At 40.9% G+C, this 15,888-nt stretch overlaps 1 protein-coding gene across 1 annotated transcript in view; it reads left to right on the forward strand.

Annotated features, from left to right (window-relative positions):
- LOC106148840 overlaps positions 1-15,888 on the forward strand; it is a 169,170-nt gene that overhangs the window by 10,298 nt on the left and 142,984 nt on the right. The window contains exon 5 of the mRNA XM_013515569.1: positions 110-337. Within this exon, the coding sequence (XP_013371023.1) occupies positions 110-337 (228 nt within the window). The remainder of the gene's footprint in view (positions 1-109; positions 338-15,888) is intronic.

Consider the following 15,888-nt stretch of genomic DNA (forward strand, 5'->3'; position numbering starts at 1 on the left):
GGGCGCGCGGGAGGCGGCCCCTCCTCGGCGAGCCATGCGTGCGGCGGGCGGCTGAGGAGCCGCCGGGCGCCGCGGCCAAGTCTGCGCTCGCTTTTGTCTTGCCCTCCAGTTGAATGGGAAGATGGAGATGGATGTTGAGGGAGTTTCTCCGCGCCCGGAGCCCATCCCCCGCTCCCAGGGGGCCGGCGGAGCCTGCCAGGCGCCGCCGCCGCGGACCCAGCCCCAGCCGCAGCGAGAGCAGCCGCGGGCTCAGGATGAACTGCCCGGCGAGAGTGCAGGCGCTGGGGACGGCGAAGATCCCGAGACGAGGTCCAGCGGCGAGAGAGGCGAGAGCAAGGTAGGTCCGCGGTGTCGCCGCTGTGACATCTTTTGAACAAAACCGAGGCGCTCTCATCGTGGCTGTCACTTTAACCCTCCGCTCCCCCAACCCCTTACCTCGCGAGTGTGGGGGCGGGGGCGGCAGAGGTGGAGGTGGCGCGGGCGGTGGTGACTTTGCGAACTGGAAGCGTGTGTAGAAGTCTGCTGTGGTTTCCGTGTTCAGTGATGTGTGCAGAGAAAAGTCTCCTGGTACATGCGGTGTGATGCTTAGGACAGAGCAGGCACCTCCGGGGAGCGGCGCGGAGACCTTCGCTTGCCCTCATGGTGGAACAGAGGCGTGTTGGATGATACTGGTCTAGAGAAAATTCGTCTTCACGGGCTGCCAGGTGGCTTCAGAGACAACTTGGAGCGAGGTGACATCAACCTAAAGATAACAATGGAGCAAAGTTTGGCTCCTTTGCAGAATGGAGAACATTGCTTAACCCAGCTCTGGGCTGGATGTTCTCCGCCTCACCTGGTGTCTTCTTACTTAGGACATCAGGGACCAAGTGCCCGGCAGCAGGTGAACCCTGCCAATCGTTTGCAGCCCTGCTGTGTCATTGTAGACTAGGGAACAGCTGCTGCTTACTGGGCAGAGAGGAGTTCTTCAGGTAATTGAATTCCAGTAAGAAATGGCTCAAATGCCATTCTCTGCTGCTGCTGTTTCTTCTGCTGAGAAAATGGTACGAGAAATGGCATAGCAAATAATGCCTTGGTAATAGTGGTAGAGTATTCAGTACAGCTTCGTCTCCGCCTTCTGTTTCCGTGCAGACTTTGGAGTTTAGTTTCGGGGAAGCTGGTGTTGTATGGTTGTGGCTGTGTAAAGAGCACACGTGTGTTTGTTAATACATTTTGAAACTGGCTGCTAATATTGGGGAAAAGTTGTTCAACAAATCAGAATATTGGAACCAAAGCACTGTCAGTCAATCTACCTCTCACTTTTGCTCAGGTAAGGAAGTGTATATGCAAAGAGGCACTTCTGATTAGAAGGGGGAAAAGTTGTTCAACAAATCAGAATATTGGAACCAAAGCACTGTCAGTCAATCTACCTCTCACTTTTGCTCAGGTAAGGAAGTGTATATGCAAAGAGGCACTTCTGATTAGAAGCGGATTGCATCTCTAGAAGACCTCCTCCTTGGAGATTGCTTCGGTTTCTGCTAGCCCTTACTTAAAATACAAGTAGATTAAACAAATACCCAAACCATGTCAAGATCACACTGAATGTTGCTCTTCTGTGTTTGGAGACAGCTCACCTAACAAGTTTGGATTTGCACATATTCAAAATTGCTTTGCAGTTTGAAACGGAGCTAAAAATTAAGGTTGTTGTTTATCTACCAAAATCAATATTGTTATTTAAATGGCAGCCTACCAAGGAACTGGAATTTGAACATGCTCTAGTTCTTACAAATGCATACAAGATTTATGTTGTGAAAACTATGATGAATTTTAATATTCTGATATCCTCAGTTTTCCAGTTGCTCCTGATTTCATGAATATTTAATTCTGTCATGACTGCATATTTTCTACTTTAAATGACTGCTCAGTTTTATGAAATAACCATCACTGAGCATCATGTCACCTAATTGAACTTGAAGTTTCTCTTGCAAAAATAGGTGTGGAGAATAATCAAAATATGCAGCCAGCGCTGCCATTTCCATATTGTTGGTTCACATGCTCTAAGCATGAGAAATTCCTGCCATCAGCAAAAATCTGTGCTTATTTGTTTCTCTTTGCTGCACCGTGCAGACTGTCTGATGTTCTACTGCTTCTGGGGCATAAGAAAGGCAATGCACTAGAAATATTACAGCAGGTGAAAGAGGATTGAAAGCGGGTTGATTACATTTAGTTAATTAGCATGTTCAGATAATTGAGTATTCCAATGATGAGATTTGCTTCATGTTTGTCTGCAATTTCTGGAAATGGAAACAAAATACTACTTTTCTCCCTCCAGGTGTTTGCCTTAAAAATAATGTTACATCCTTCTCTTAACCTAGAAGTCAGTTGTGTTAACCCTTTGCTTATCTCAGGTGCTTGTGAGTTTGAGGATGGTTAAGTTTCAGACCTTAGTAACTGTTTTTGTTTTTTAATGAACTAAGGCAAGTTATAGATTGAGTTTTCTTAGCAAATTCTGGTTGTTTTAGTGGAAAGACCTTTGTGTGTTTGACCAAATTATTCTACTAAATTATTAATGGAAGACAAACTAGGATAAAGTTAAATCTGGTGTTACTAGACTTTTTGTGTGAGATGGGTAACATACAGCAGTAAAGTTCACAAACAGAAACTAAAAATACACACTATACGATTATGTTTTCTTCATAATAAAATAAGAATTTTGAAACCTGAATTATTTATCTCCAGTGTTTCACCATATAAGCATAGCATAAATAGCATGTGAAGGTATATGCTTCTTGAAAAGTAAACTATTGGGGGGATAGTGGTATTGTGTTTTGTTGTTGTTTTTTAGATTCTGGTTTGAGGTCCTGATTTATTTTCTCCAAAGTTTACCTCAGTTGTTCTATGGGAAAAGAAATTGGTGCTTAGTGCCAGATCAGCTTGGCTTCCAAATTGCAGTTTCACAGTATGTCCTTTGAAAGTCTCTGAAATAGGAAGAGGTTAGAAAACTGGATCAGCCAAGGGATTTTTTTTTTTGGCACTGGTTTCATGATGTGACTGATGCTTTCTATTCTAGATATTCTAGATAGTGATGCCTAATTCCTCTCTAGCAACTACTCTTCAAAGAAGTGTTACAGCAACCCTGTGTTGTATATGCTTTGATTCCATGAGGTAGAAAGGACTCTAAATCAACCACTGATTCCTCCTTTGTTCTTTTACACTAAGCCTTTACAGAAAGCGGCCTCTGCAGTCGTCTGAAGACAACCAACTAATCACCTCTGGTTATCTCTGAGATGTCTTCTCACCTGTTATTTTAAGATCTTCTTTTTTATATCTAAAAAGAGATTCTAAATTGGACATATCTCCTTTTATCTAGTCCTAAGAATAAAAATTAAAAATAGTCACTCTCCTTAAATAAGACTTTCAAATCCTCGGCAGTGCTCTTGATTATGGATCTAGTCATCCTTAAAACTTTCTTACCAGCTTTCTGCAGGCTCTGAGTATCCTTTTAGTGACTTTTAAAACTCTTTTGTAATGCTTTGTATATGCTGAATAACTCTCATTCAGGTGCTTGTCAAACTTCCTTTGGAAAGCTGTTTGTTTTAATTTTTATTTATTGTATTGAGGGCCACTCCAGTGTCTTATGTTCTCTATGTTATCAAATTACCTAAACAAATGTGCAAATTCTTTTACTGAACCTAAATGAATAATAGAAATGATTCTTTCTTGTCTATTTCACCTTGTCTTATTCTTATATTTCCTTTTCTCTTCCTTACTGTCCATATTTTTCTGCTCCCTCCTTTCAACCCACACTCCATCTACCATGACGTTTTGTAATGTGTATTTATGGCCCATATGTGAAGTGTCATGATCAAACTTCCTTTTATGTGCAGCTCTCATTAAAGCTTTGCCTTGCAAGACATGTTGTTCTTTCTTGTGGCTCTGAACTGGAGACTGTGCTGTTGCTACCAATGATGCTTCATTGACAGAAATGATTCCAAATTCCAGATTCAAGTGGATTCCATCAGTAATGCTGCCTTAAATATTCACTTTATTATAGCTTTTGAAGCTGCTTATTTTGAAATAAGTTTAGATTTATGGTAGAGTTGTGAAAGTAAGACAGATTTCTGCATAACTTTACCCATTTTTTTTCTGTTGCCACTGTCTAATCATGGTTTGTGTATCACAATGAAGAAATTAACCTTCTACAATACTACTAGCTAGACTTGTCCGGGAAATTTTAGTTGAGTGAATGTATAGCATCTCAATGTTTTCCATTCTATTTTTATAGTATTAAATAAGGCCTGGATTTTTTTTTTTGGAAAAGCTCCATGAGAGTGTATTTAAGAATCTAACTGAATTTCATGGTAACTACTTACACTTTTTTCCTGGTATCTAAAAGCAGCTTACAAAGTATAAGACCTGAAATTCCTGAAACCGTGTCTATAGCAGTGAGCCAGGTGGGAGTTGAAAGTTTGGCAAAGCTCTAGGGAGCTATTGACTTATGGGAAGTGATAGTCTTTTTTTTAGACTGAAAGATATTCCTGCTTAAGGTGAGGTAGGGTTTGTCAGCCTGCAGAAGATAGCAAAGTCTCAAATGGCAAGCAGAGGAGAAAAGGCCGTGGATAAAATCAAGGCAGTTTACCTAGATGCCAAACCCCTTGGGTGATTGCTTCTGGCATGAAGAATAATGGAAGTCCTTTCATTTTTACATTATTAACCAAATGATCTGTTATTTCTAGCCCAGAGGCAGAAACTTGCCCACATTAAGCATAATGTCAAAGGTATTAAGAGTGTTGACTGGGAAATCAGAAAGATCTGAGTTTGATCTTGGCTCTTCCATTCACTCCTGACTTTGCACAAGGTTTTAACCTTTCTAACCTCAGTCTTTTCACCCATAAGGTAGAAGTATTTGTAGTGCTAACCGTCTTTGATGATTGTGTGGTTGAAATGAGATAAAAAGTTTTAGATTCAGTGCTGCATAGTTAATACCACCCAACATTGTTAATATAAAAATCTTGTTGTTATTGCTGCTATTGGAGTCCAACGTTTAAAAGGAGGATGAACTTGGACTCTTAGCTCACCTAGAGTTTTCAGTTCCCTAGAGCATCTTAGGATTCACCATGCTACAGTCAAGTCATGTTGGTCCTCACAGATCTGATTTTGGTCTGTTAGCCTTAGGATGTTCCCAAATCTTTTCCAGGTAGGTAAGAAGTTAGCAAAGAATTACACTGTCAATTTACTGCTCTGCTGTTACCAGGAAAACTAGGGAGGGTCAGGGTGGGAAATCCCTCCAGCTTCCCCAGGTTGGGGGAAGGGGATATATGTAAGGTGCTTATGAAGGAGATAGATTGTCTTGCTCTTGCATATTACATTTACGGCTTCTTAGGAGGAATAGGTAACAGATTTTAAGATGTAAGAAAATAACTACAGGGCCGGGGATATAGCTCAGCAGCACAAGCACCTGCCTGGCAAGCGCAAGGTCCTGAGTTCAATTCCGGGTACCAGAAAAAAAAAAAAAAAGAAAGAAAATAATTACACTAAAAATTTACATCTGTTAGGGCTGTTTTGTTGCAAGAAAGAGAAATAAACTCTAAGGTCAGCAAAAAAGTATTTTGGTGTAAGGTTACAGAGTAACAACAAAATCAAAGAAAAATAACAAAACTGTGGTTTAGTGCAGTACTGAAACTTGGGTAACTCAAATAACCTAAGTAGTAGGAAGTGATGATGTCACTCGTGAGCACTGACATAAAGACCTTTTGCAATTTGGAGGGGGACCAAGACAGGGAGAGAGGAAGGAAAGGTAAAAGTGGATTAAGATATGTTCTGTCCATGTATGAGCTCCCCATGATAAGTGTAAACATTATATACTGCAAACATGAACTAATAATGATTAAAATTAAAGAATAAATTCTAACTATTTATACTTCTCTGCTCAAGACCCATATTCCATGTAAAGGTTATCTAATTGCTCTCACTTGAACCTGGTGATTCTTGGCCAGGACCGGCTGGGAATCCTCACTGAAGGTTCTGGCAGATTGAATTCTTTGGGGGCTGGGGATTTAGTTCAGTGGAAAAGTGCCTGCCTGGCAAGCGCAAGATCGTGAGTTCGATTCCTGGTACCGGAAGAAAAAACAAAACAAAACAAAAAACCAAATTGAATTCTTTGGAGCAGTTGTATGGTTCCTGGAAAAATGTCAGGGGGCTGTTATCACATCAAAGAAATTGGCTATTAGTGGCCACTAAGTACCAATACTCCTCTCCTAGAAGGGAGGTGGTAGGGGAGAGCCAGAGTAAGAGAAGCAAAGAAAGACAAACTTAGACAAGAATATGGAGCATATCATAGCATTGTACTCCCTACCATTTTAAAAGAAAGAATACAGAGAAAATTATGGAATTTATTACTTACTTATATGCAAAAAAGATTCAGAATTTGATCCTGAATTCCATGTGCAACGCACCGAGTCCAGAATTGGGTGCCTGAATTGTTGTGATTCACTGACCTGGTCCTCCTCCCTTCTCCCACCCCATTCTCACAGATGAGCAAACTGAGGCCCTGACAAGTGATTTGCCCAGTGGCAGAGAGGACACTTGAAGACTGTTTAGCCTAGAGCATGCATTCAGATGGGGGATGAAACAATATCGCCCTCCTAAAGAACCCTTATATTTTCTGAGTTCTAATATGGTTATGTGAAATATTTGGAATCTGCTTCAGATTTTCAGAATTCTTAGTTTCTTATAAAATGAGATTAATATACATTTGCAACAATATAAGCATAAACAGTAATTGGATTCTTATGTTTTACAGTATAAGCCTTTTGCAGTACTCATGTCCATTTGAATAAATATATTAACTTTGTGTTTTGGGTCTGCCCTTAAATTAAAGCTAAATTGCCAAAGAGTTTTCTGTAACCTATGAATGCTTCTGTCCTCATGCTTTGACCTTCCCTCCACCCTATAGAGGTCGTCCTAGAGAACGTGGCACCACTGACAGTGTTAGCTTCTCCTTCTAGTGGCAAGCTGATCATCCTGGGCACCCACCCTCTCCCAGTCCCATGCCTTGCTTATGATGAACGCTCAGTAAATAGATGTTACACGGAGTCTTGTATTATGCATTCAGTCAGCGTGTATTAGTGCTTCCCATAGATGCCAGCATTGCAAGGTTGAGCCCACAGTTTAATGGAGAAGACACAAATATACAAATATGATGGTGCTATAAGGGGCTGGGGAGGATATGATAGAGGAGAGTAAGATATCACAGGGAAGGAAGTGGATGCTCTGCCAGTAGGGAAAGGAGACTTTTCACCAGACCTCAGGGAGGGAGGAACTATGTAGAGCAAGGACTTGGCAGGTGTGGAGACTGTGTCAAAGTTTAAGACAGCTGAGAAAGTTTCAGAAGCTCATCATAGGCTCAGGTGGTGGTAATGGCTGCAGGTGTTTGTTTCACGAAGCCCTGTGGTGGAAGTTTAGGGTGCATCTTATAGAGAGCAGGTTGGGACTGGTACTTGCAAGGCTTTCCTAGCTGTGTGACTGTGCCCAGCGGTGGTTCCAGACTTGGGAAGTCTGTGAATTAATAAATTTAAAAGGAAATGGCTAGACAGAAATAGAATTGTGTGGCAAGATAGGACATTGTGTCAGTTAATATACAAAAGGTATATAAGCATGAAGGTTAAATAGATAACAAAAAGACTAAATACATGAAAATAAAATCACAATAGAGCAGCCTGTCTTGAGAAAGGATAGGTAGTCTTCCCCCAGATCCCCAACCACATGCACCCTCTTTCACCCCACCGACCCCTCTGCTGTCCTCCCTTCTCTGGGGCTCTGTGAATTTCTCTGTGAGCTGGACCTGGGACCTGCTGGGGGTGCCTTGTCAAGGTTGAGGCTGGACTGAACCATTGTGTTGGGCTTGTCTTCCTTTACTCAGGGGTACAGCTTCCCCAGAGTTGGAATCAGTGATAAGAGGGATCTATGTTCTTAGACTGTTGTCTTCACTTTTAAAAAGTAACTTTAAAAAGAGTCCTTCTTGAGCTCCCTCTGAAGTGTGACAGGGGCAGCAGGAGGAGTAACCGTCTGTTAGCATACCTAAAGTCATGTGATGTGTCTTCTAAGATAAAGCACTGACCTGACTTCCACAGTGGCCAAATGAGATAAGGCCCTGGGACACATAAAACACTCATCAATGAACAGTTCTTTTTTTTCTTGGTTGGCCTCCCCAAATAATCCAAGGCATGGGGCACAGTTCATCCACAGAATCTGGTGGCTGGCGATGCCCTATCCGTCTTTGCGTGCCTTTACCTCTCACATTGGCCAGGCTGGCCCCTCCCCGCCTTGGTATACCCCATTCTTTACAATTGACTTTGAGTTTTTAAAAACATGTTTATTAATATATAATTTACAAATAATAAAACTCACCTTTTCCATATAGATTCAATGAGTTCTGACAAAATCAACAGGATGTTGGTATCCCTCCTCTCCCCAGTGCCTCTGAGCATTATCCACGTCCTCATCCTTTCCCAGTCTTTTCCAAAATTTCATGTAAATGGAGTAAAATATTATATAGCCTTTCTCTCTGGATTCTTTTGCTAAATGAAGGGTATTTGATTTTTCATCCATTTTATTGTGTGTATCAGTAGTTCCTTCTCTTATGGAGCAATATTTCATTGTACAGATGTATCATATGTTTATGTGTTCCCTCTGTGATTAACAGTTTGTTTACATATTTTTGGCTTTTATGGACAAAATTGCTGTAAGTGTCTTTTTTGTAAACATACTTTTTTTACTTCTCTTGGGTTAATTCCTAAGAATTGAACTGCTGAGTCAAATGGTAAGTTTGTATTTAACTTCATAAGCAACTGACATGCTATTTTCAAAAGCGGTAGTACCAATTTTCATCTCCACAATTAATTCAGTAAAAGTCCAGTTGCCCTACATCATCACCGCGCATGATATTGTGGGTATTTTTAATCATTCTAGCAGGTATAACATCTTTCTGTGACTTTAAGTTGTGTGTTCTTATTAACTGAAGATGTTGAGCATGTTGCACGACAGTTTTTTATCTGTGTGTTTCTTCGGTGGAAGGCCTGTTCAAATCTTTGGCCTATTTTAGAAAAAAAAAAAAAAAAACGGCTGTTTGTATTCTTATTGATACAACCTGTCATTTTCAGGCAGGTTCAGATATCAGAAACCCTGATGGGAGTTTGAGGAGATTACAAAGTGAGCATTTTGGGGGTTTCCTTTTTGAGAGGAATGGAGTCCTTCATGAACTAACATTTGCTGAGCATTCATGTGCCAGTCACAAAGCAAGGTAGATACCCATGAACTGATCCTAGTTTATGCCCCACAGTAATTCTGAGAAATAACTATTATTAACCCCGAGGTCACGCAGCTAGTATAAGACAGAGGAAGGCTTTAAATTTAAGTCTGGACTCTTATTCCACTTCCTTGGGTGAGACTCCAAGGCCCATTGGTTCTCAGAACAGACTGGTTAGTTTACCAGCTCAGCTTGCATTGCTTGCACTGCTCTGGGTGTTTGGAAGGAGCCCTCAGGTGAAATTACACTGCTGGCATTGACATGCAAATCAGAACATTGAGCTTAAGGCAAAAGAGAATGCTTCCAATTTTATTTCAGTCCTGAAAAAATTCTATGCTCTTCAGAAGTTGGAATGAGAATTCTCCTGAGAAGTGGTAGGCTTGAGGGGTCCATTGAAATGTCAATACCCAGAACATCCATTTCAGCTAAATTGTGCTGTTTGGGTGACAGAGGGCTACAGTAGCACTGACCCTGGATATTAGACCCTGATTCAAAACTCAGTTTGTCCCTAGAGGCTGCGAAGACCTTGAGTGTACTGTGGAACCCTCTAGCCTGGATTCTTTTATCGGTAAAGATGAGATGAAATGAAGTTGTTGTTGGAAGAGCTGACTCATCCTGTTTTGGCCTTAAAAGTTGTGTCCCAGGAAGCTCTGGGTCGCATGTATGCTGGGACAGTTGATCACCCTGCTTAAAGAATGAACATAAAGCATCTAGACCTTTAGAGACTGAGTTGACCTTTAGAGACATTTAGAGTTCTCAGAGTTGGCTTAGAAAACAGTTCGAAGCAAGACTGTGGAACTGAATGAGACACACAGCATTGACTTTTTGAAGAAGTAAGCAGCCACAGAATATTCCAAGCCTGGTCCTCCAACCGCCCACTACATAGCAAGTATGCTTTTGGAAGCTAGCTGAGAAAGTCTCCCTTGCCGCAGAAGGGAAGGTTCTTTGGGAGAATGCCTTTACTGCAGGACAAAGTCACCTGCACAGGTGATCATATAAAAGATTATGAGATAGGTGGAGTTAGTGTCAATAATCATCAGACTCAGTATTTTCCTATGGGGCCCTTCAGTGGGAAAAATATGCTGTTTTAGAGAATGGACCTTGGACATGTGACCTTTAATCCGGGCTCTGTCTCTTCTGACTGTGAACACTTGATGGAGAAGTCACATTTTCCTTGAGTCTTAGAATCCTCAACTATAAAATAAGGATTTTTTTTTATCTTTGTAAGAAATTTCTAGACTAGCCATCCAAATTCAGTAGTACCTGTATGAGCCAAACCTGTATGTGTGTAAACTCTTACATCTGTGTGAAAACTTCTTCAGGTTTGTTACATAAGTGACTCCCATGGTTTTTTAATGACCCTCTTTAAGAAACTGAGTAAAAAGTTACGTCATTAGTGCCATAGGGGCTGGGTGTTAGGGTCCATAGGAGTATGCAATTATTCCTGAGAAGGATGCCCTCAGGTATTACTAGCTGGAGTCAGGGATTTGGGCTATGGCGTTTCTCTAAAGACATTGTCAACTGACCCTGAAAGCTTGCTCTCCAGTTTCTTTGTTTTATTTGCTTTTTGAAAAGTAGTAGTGACTTTTTTTAAAATTTGTTTTTTGGCTCATCATGTCTACCCAGGCCATTCCCTTTGCTTAGAATGCTGATCCTCTGTCTCCTTCCCTTGGCTTCCCTTTTACCCAGCTCATTTTTACTTATGCTTCAAACTCAGTTTAACCTCTCAAGGAAGGTTTCCCTAATTTGAACCTTTTCCAGCCTACACCATCAGTCAAATCGCTACTAACAACGTACTGTTCATTCTTAATTGTGCAGTCTGTTTAGTGCACGCCAGGAGGATAGGGACTAGATGTGCCGTTTTCACATCTGTTTCTCTAACCTTAGTAGAATAACACATAGTAAGCCTTCAAATATACATTTTGGGAACAAGGCTGGGTATGAATTTCCATTTTGAAAGTCTTTTTTCCCAGCACCTGTGTTCTGACACGGACTAGTCCCTGTCTTTGTGCAGCCCACATTCTAGTGGGAGAGACAAATAGTAAACAATAAATAATTCAGTATATAATCAGACACTATAACCCTCTGGCTGACTGGAGAACTCCATCCAGAGCCTCTCCTTAACCCTATTTATGTGAAAGTATCTATTCAGAGCCGTAAAGAAATAATCACATCAGATTATTTTTCTTGAGTAGCTATTTATGGTCTCAGAACCTAGTTTCCTCCTTTGCTTGCTACTTTCCCTAAAGAGTTTAAGTTCTCCTTACTCTTGTCATTGGGTGATACATGAGATGTGTTACCAGCTCCCCTTCCTGTGTTCATGTCAGACATTGCTAACTAATCCCAGAACTCTTACCCCTAAACTTGGCTCCCCATCTGCATTAACAGCCAGGTGAAGGTGGTGTGCGAGGAGAAACTATGGTGCATCCTTGTTCTGAGCTTATGGCTGTCCTAGTGATGACTTCCCTCTTGTCCACACTAGACACTCAATCCTCAACCCTCTGTGCCTCAATTCTGTCATTATTCAGTAGACACATGCAGCTTTTAAAGTTAGAGGTAATTAAAATGGAATAAAATAAATAATTCTCTTCCTTATTTGCACTAGCCACACTCTCAATGCCCCAAAGCCACAAGTGTAATGGCTACTGAGTTGGACATTTCAGACAGAACGTTTTGTCACTGCCAAAAGCTCTGTTGGACGGCTATGACTCTATCACAGGCTATGACCTCAGCTCTCTTGGCTTGCCCCAGCCACTGTTCATGGAAAGCCTGCTGAGATGTTCTGAAACAAACCCCTTGACAAGGACAGAGACTTTCCAGGTTCCTTGGGTTTGCTTTAGGTTCACAGTGAATTACTTACAAATTGTTTTTGAACTACCAGTATTGTGTATACAGCTGGTCTAGAGCAAGATCTCATTCTAAAACTTTGGCTGGTGGTATAGCTGTTTTTCCTTAGGCAGTCCCTAAATCCCTGTGTCTGTTCTTGACCAGTACAGAAAACAGTCTCTTGTAAAGTAGTTCCAAGAGATAGCTTTTCTATCACTCAAGTTCAGTGTCTTTATTAGTGGGCAGTTGAGCCACCAGGTGAAGCACCATTGACATCTTTTCTTAGCCATTTACTAATGATTGTATTCGTACTGCGGGGATTACTATGATGGCACTTATTGTCAGAATACACAAGCAGAGAAATCTTGCTGAGAGCTCAAATCTAATAACATCATAGAGCTTCAGTGTGTACAACAACACAGGGAATAATTTTCAAATTATGTAATGGATAAAGAGTATGCAGTTACAAAGTTATACCTGTTAGGTGTCCTTTTCTTCTCTTCGGTCTTCTCCTTCCTCTCTTCCTCCTCTTGGTCCTTGTCCTTGTCCTTGTCCTTCTTTTCCTTTTTCTTCTATCTCACTCAAACTCCTAAGTACATTGTAATTACTATTGGTTTCAGGTCTAGATTAATAAGAAAAAAGGAATATGGAAAAAAACCTCTAAAAATAGAAACTACTTTTTCAGCCTTTTTTCTATTTCTTTTCTTTAATCCATGAGGGACAAGAGTGATCTTTTTGAAAGTGGAGGAAGAATTGGAAAATTAGTCCTACAGGATCCTAATATAGAACTCGCTGTGTCTTTGTCTAGCACATTATATGTCTGTCAGCAGGAAAAGAGATGGAAAAATGGCCCCAGGGTGGATTTAGTGAATTTCTTCCTGTTAGCTAGGATGAAAATTTGAATGACACCTTGAAGTGATCTGAAACTCTTTTATTTACACATGGAGTTAGCTGGGAGGCCCCCAGGCATCACGTTCAGAATGTAGCAATGCATGGATAATAGTGAAAATGAGAGATGTGAGCTCGCTTCCTTCCTGCAGTGGCGGATCCTCTGGGCCAAGAAGGGGGGATGCAACTAATAGAATGACCAAAAAAGAAAAAGATATATGGTCAAACCAGTAATACTCTTTTCTGGTATTTTATGTACCATTAAAAGAATTAGTAAAAACATAGAGGCACAGGAAAATTAACATATTTGCCAAAAGTCAGAGACATAGCCCCTAGAGCTACAATTGCCAGTGAGCCATTACTTTATTATTTCTTTCTGATTGAACTACAGAGGTGAAGCTGGACCCCACTCTGACGTCTTGTGCATCAGGGAGCTCTCTCTTCACCCCCGGAACTTGGGAGTGAAAACATGGACTGCTGGTATCTGCGATGTCAGTGGCTTTAAGCAATTTGAAATTATGAAAGGTGCATGTATAAGGAGCACAAGAGAGGGAAGGTGAATGATGAATGAGTTTTCAGTCTCTGGAGACCTTGCTTTAACTACGTGCTTCCCATGCTCAGCCCTCAGACGTATATGTGTATCTCCTGTGTGCTAGCACTGCAAAGGCACCCAGCTCAGAGTTGCAGTCCAAATGCTTGGGAGCTACTTTCCCATTTTTTTTTTTCTAATTCAGCTTTTAGGCACTTTCAGAATTAAAAACAATCTCCTCATTTGTGGCACAGTCTCTGCATTCTGCAGGGATTTGGTATCTGGCAAAGTCAACATATGAGATGCCGCTCCGCTTGTTGTGCTTCTCTCTGGTGATGGAGGGGAGGTAGAGCCCCCTCCTCTGCAAAAGAAAAAAAGAAAAGAGAAGGAAAGGAAAGAAAGAAAGAAAAACAGGGACTCTTGGAGAGAAAAGCAGGATCACAAAGACCTAACCTAACCTATTTCACTTCTGAGGTGATGTCTGGAAATAGGTGTGCAGTCTTTGTTTTTATGCATCATTTAATTGTGGCCTAGAGCCAGATTTGCATCTCTGAAGCTAGAGATGTGACAGTAAACTAGCATCATACCCTTTGCTCCATTATTCAGTTTTCTTTTTTCTTTTTCTTTTGCTGTCACTTGTATAGCAGCTATTTTTTTAACAACTCAAAGTTCCATAGAGGGTTAATTTTACACTGGGTTATCTGTAATGTTTTAACCTTCTTCTGGGATAGTCTAAGTGTCTGTTTAGTGCCAGGTAGGTAAGGCAGAGTCTGACAGAAGTGATGTTCTAGTTGGGGATCACAGAACTCTCTAACAAGCGGCCTGGCTTTCTGCTGATGATTCATCAGAAAAATAACATAGTAATTGAATTGGGGATTTTAAAGGATCACAAGAAAACAGCCACATTCATCTATTGGTGCCATCATAAGAAATTCTGTTCATCTGCACTACAAAGAGTTGGTGAAGTGATATGGGTATATACATATAGAGAGTATAGCGTATGTATATATACATGTGATTGAGCCTTCTTATAGTGTACACGGCAGAGCATCTCATTGTAACCCAATGCAAAATGATTCGATTAAAAATAAATTAATAAAAATTCTGTTAGTCTGCCATATATAAGCAATCCCCTGACACAGGGGACCCCCTAGCAGATGTAGGCCACTAACCTTTCTTTGTACTGATTAGTTACCAAGATGCTACCCGTCATTACCGGTTGGATGAGGGTGCAGCTTGGAAATTCTTCAGTCTGAAATGAGTCACTCTGAATCTCTGTGATGTCTTCCGTGTGCTGGTTGGGTTCTGAGAAGGAAATTTGGGTTCTACAACAGGATGACAACTCAGAAACGAGCACAGTGAAGTTTTCTGATGAACATATTGGTCCGCTTTTTGAGCACGGCAATGATTAAAGACTGTGACAGTACAGCTAGTCACTCCTTGTAAGGGAACGGATCTTGTTTCTAATGATGTGCATTGACTGGTTCAGATTGAACAAAGTAACCAACTTTTGGCAAATTAAAGCTATAATTTTTCTCTAGAGCAGTGGTACTCAACCGAGCACAGAGCTCCTGCCCCCAGGGATGTTCAGTAACACCTGTAGACAATTTCGATTGTCAGAACCGTTGGTGGGGTACTCCTGCCATCCTGAGTATAACCAACAACACTACTAAATGGCCTACAATGCACAAAATGGCTCCCCACAACAACAAATTATGAGGCCTCCATGTCAGCAGAAATAAGATTTAGAAATCCTAATTGAGAGAATGTTCTAGATCTTTGGCATTTTACCTTTGTGTCTATTTCATAAGGATAATATTTTGAGGGAATATTTTGAAGTAGAATGTGTAAGTCTTTCCTTTATGATGGGGTACTCAAAACTCAAGTCTGTGGATTCACCCCCTCTTTAAATCTAATTTTAAGAGACTACTTTCAGAAGAATGTTCCTGAAAACAACAATTCCATAGAGTGTTACTTCTCTAGTAAAATTGAGGCTCCCTGGAACTCTTTCTGTTGCCGTGGTGGTGAAAGATGGGAATCATCTTCTCTAAAACATCACAGTCCTTGACTCTAGCACAGATACTGCATCTCAATGTCAAAATAGGCATGCTTTGTATTTCAGAATTAGTGCATTTAAACCTTGTAATTGCTCTTTTACTACATGTATTTTCTTATATGTTGCAATATGGATTAATGTATGCTCTAGAATTTTCAAATCAGGTAAAACATTACATCCTAAATAGTTTACATTTAAAAATGCGCATGTGCATGAGCATGTGTGTGTGTGTGTGTGTGTGTGTGTGTGTGTGTGTGTGCGCGTGCACGTGGGTACACACACACACAATTTAAGGCTAAGAACACT

This window comes from Chinchilla lanigera, unplaced genomic scaffold (assembly GCF_000276665.1).
Source record: "Chinchilla lanigera isolate Chin_1 unplaced genomic scaffold, ChiLan1.0 scaffold00029, whole genome shotgun sequence".
Taxonomy (NCBI): Eukaryota; Metazoa; Chordata; class Mammalia; order Rodentia; family Chinchillidae; genus Chinchilla; species Chinchilla lanigera.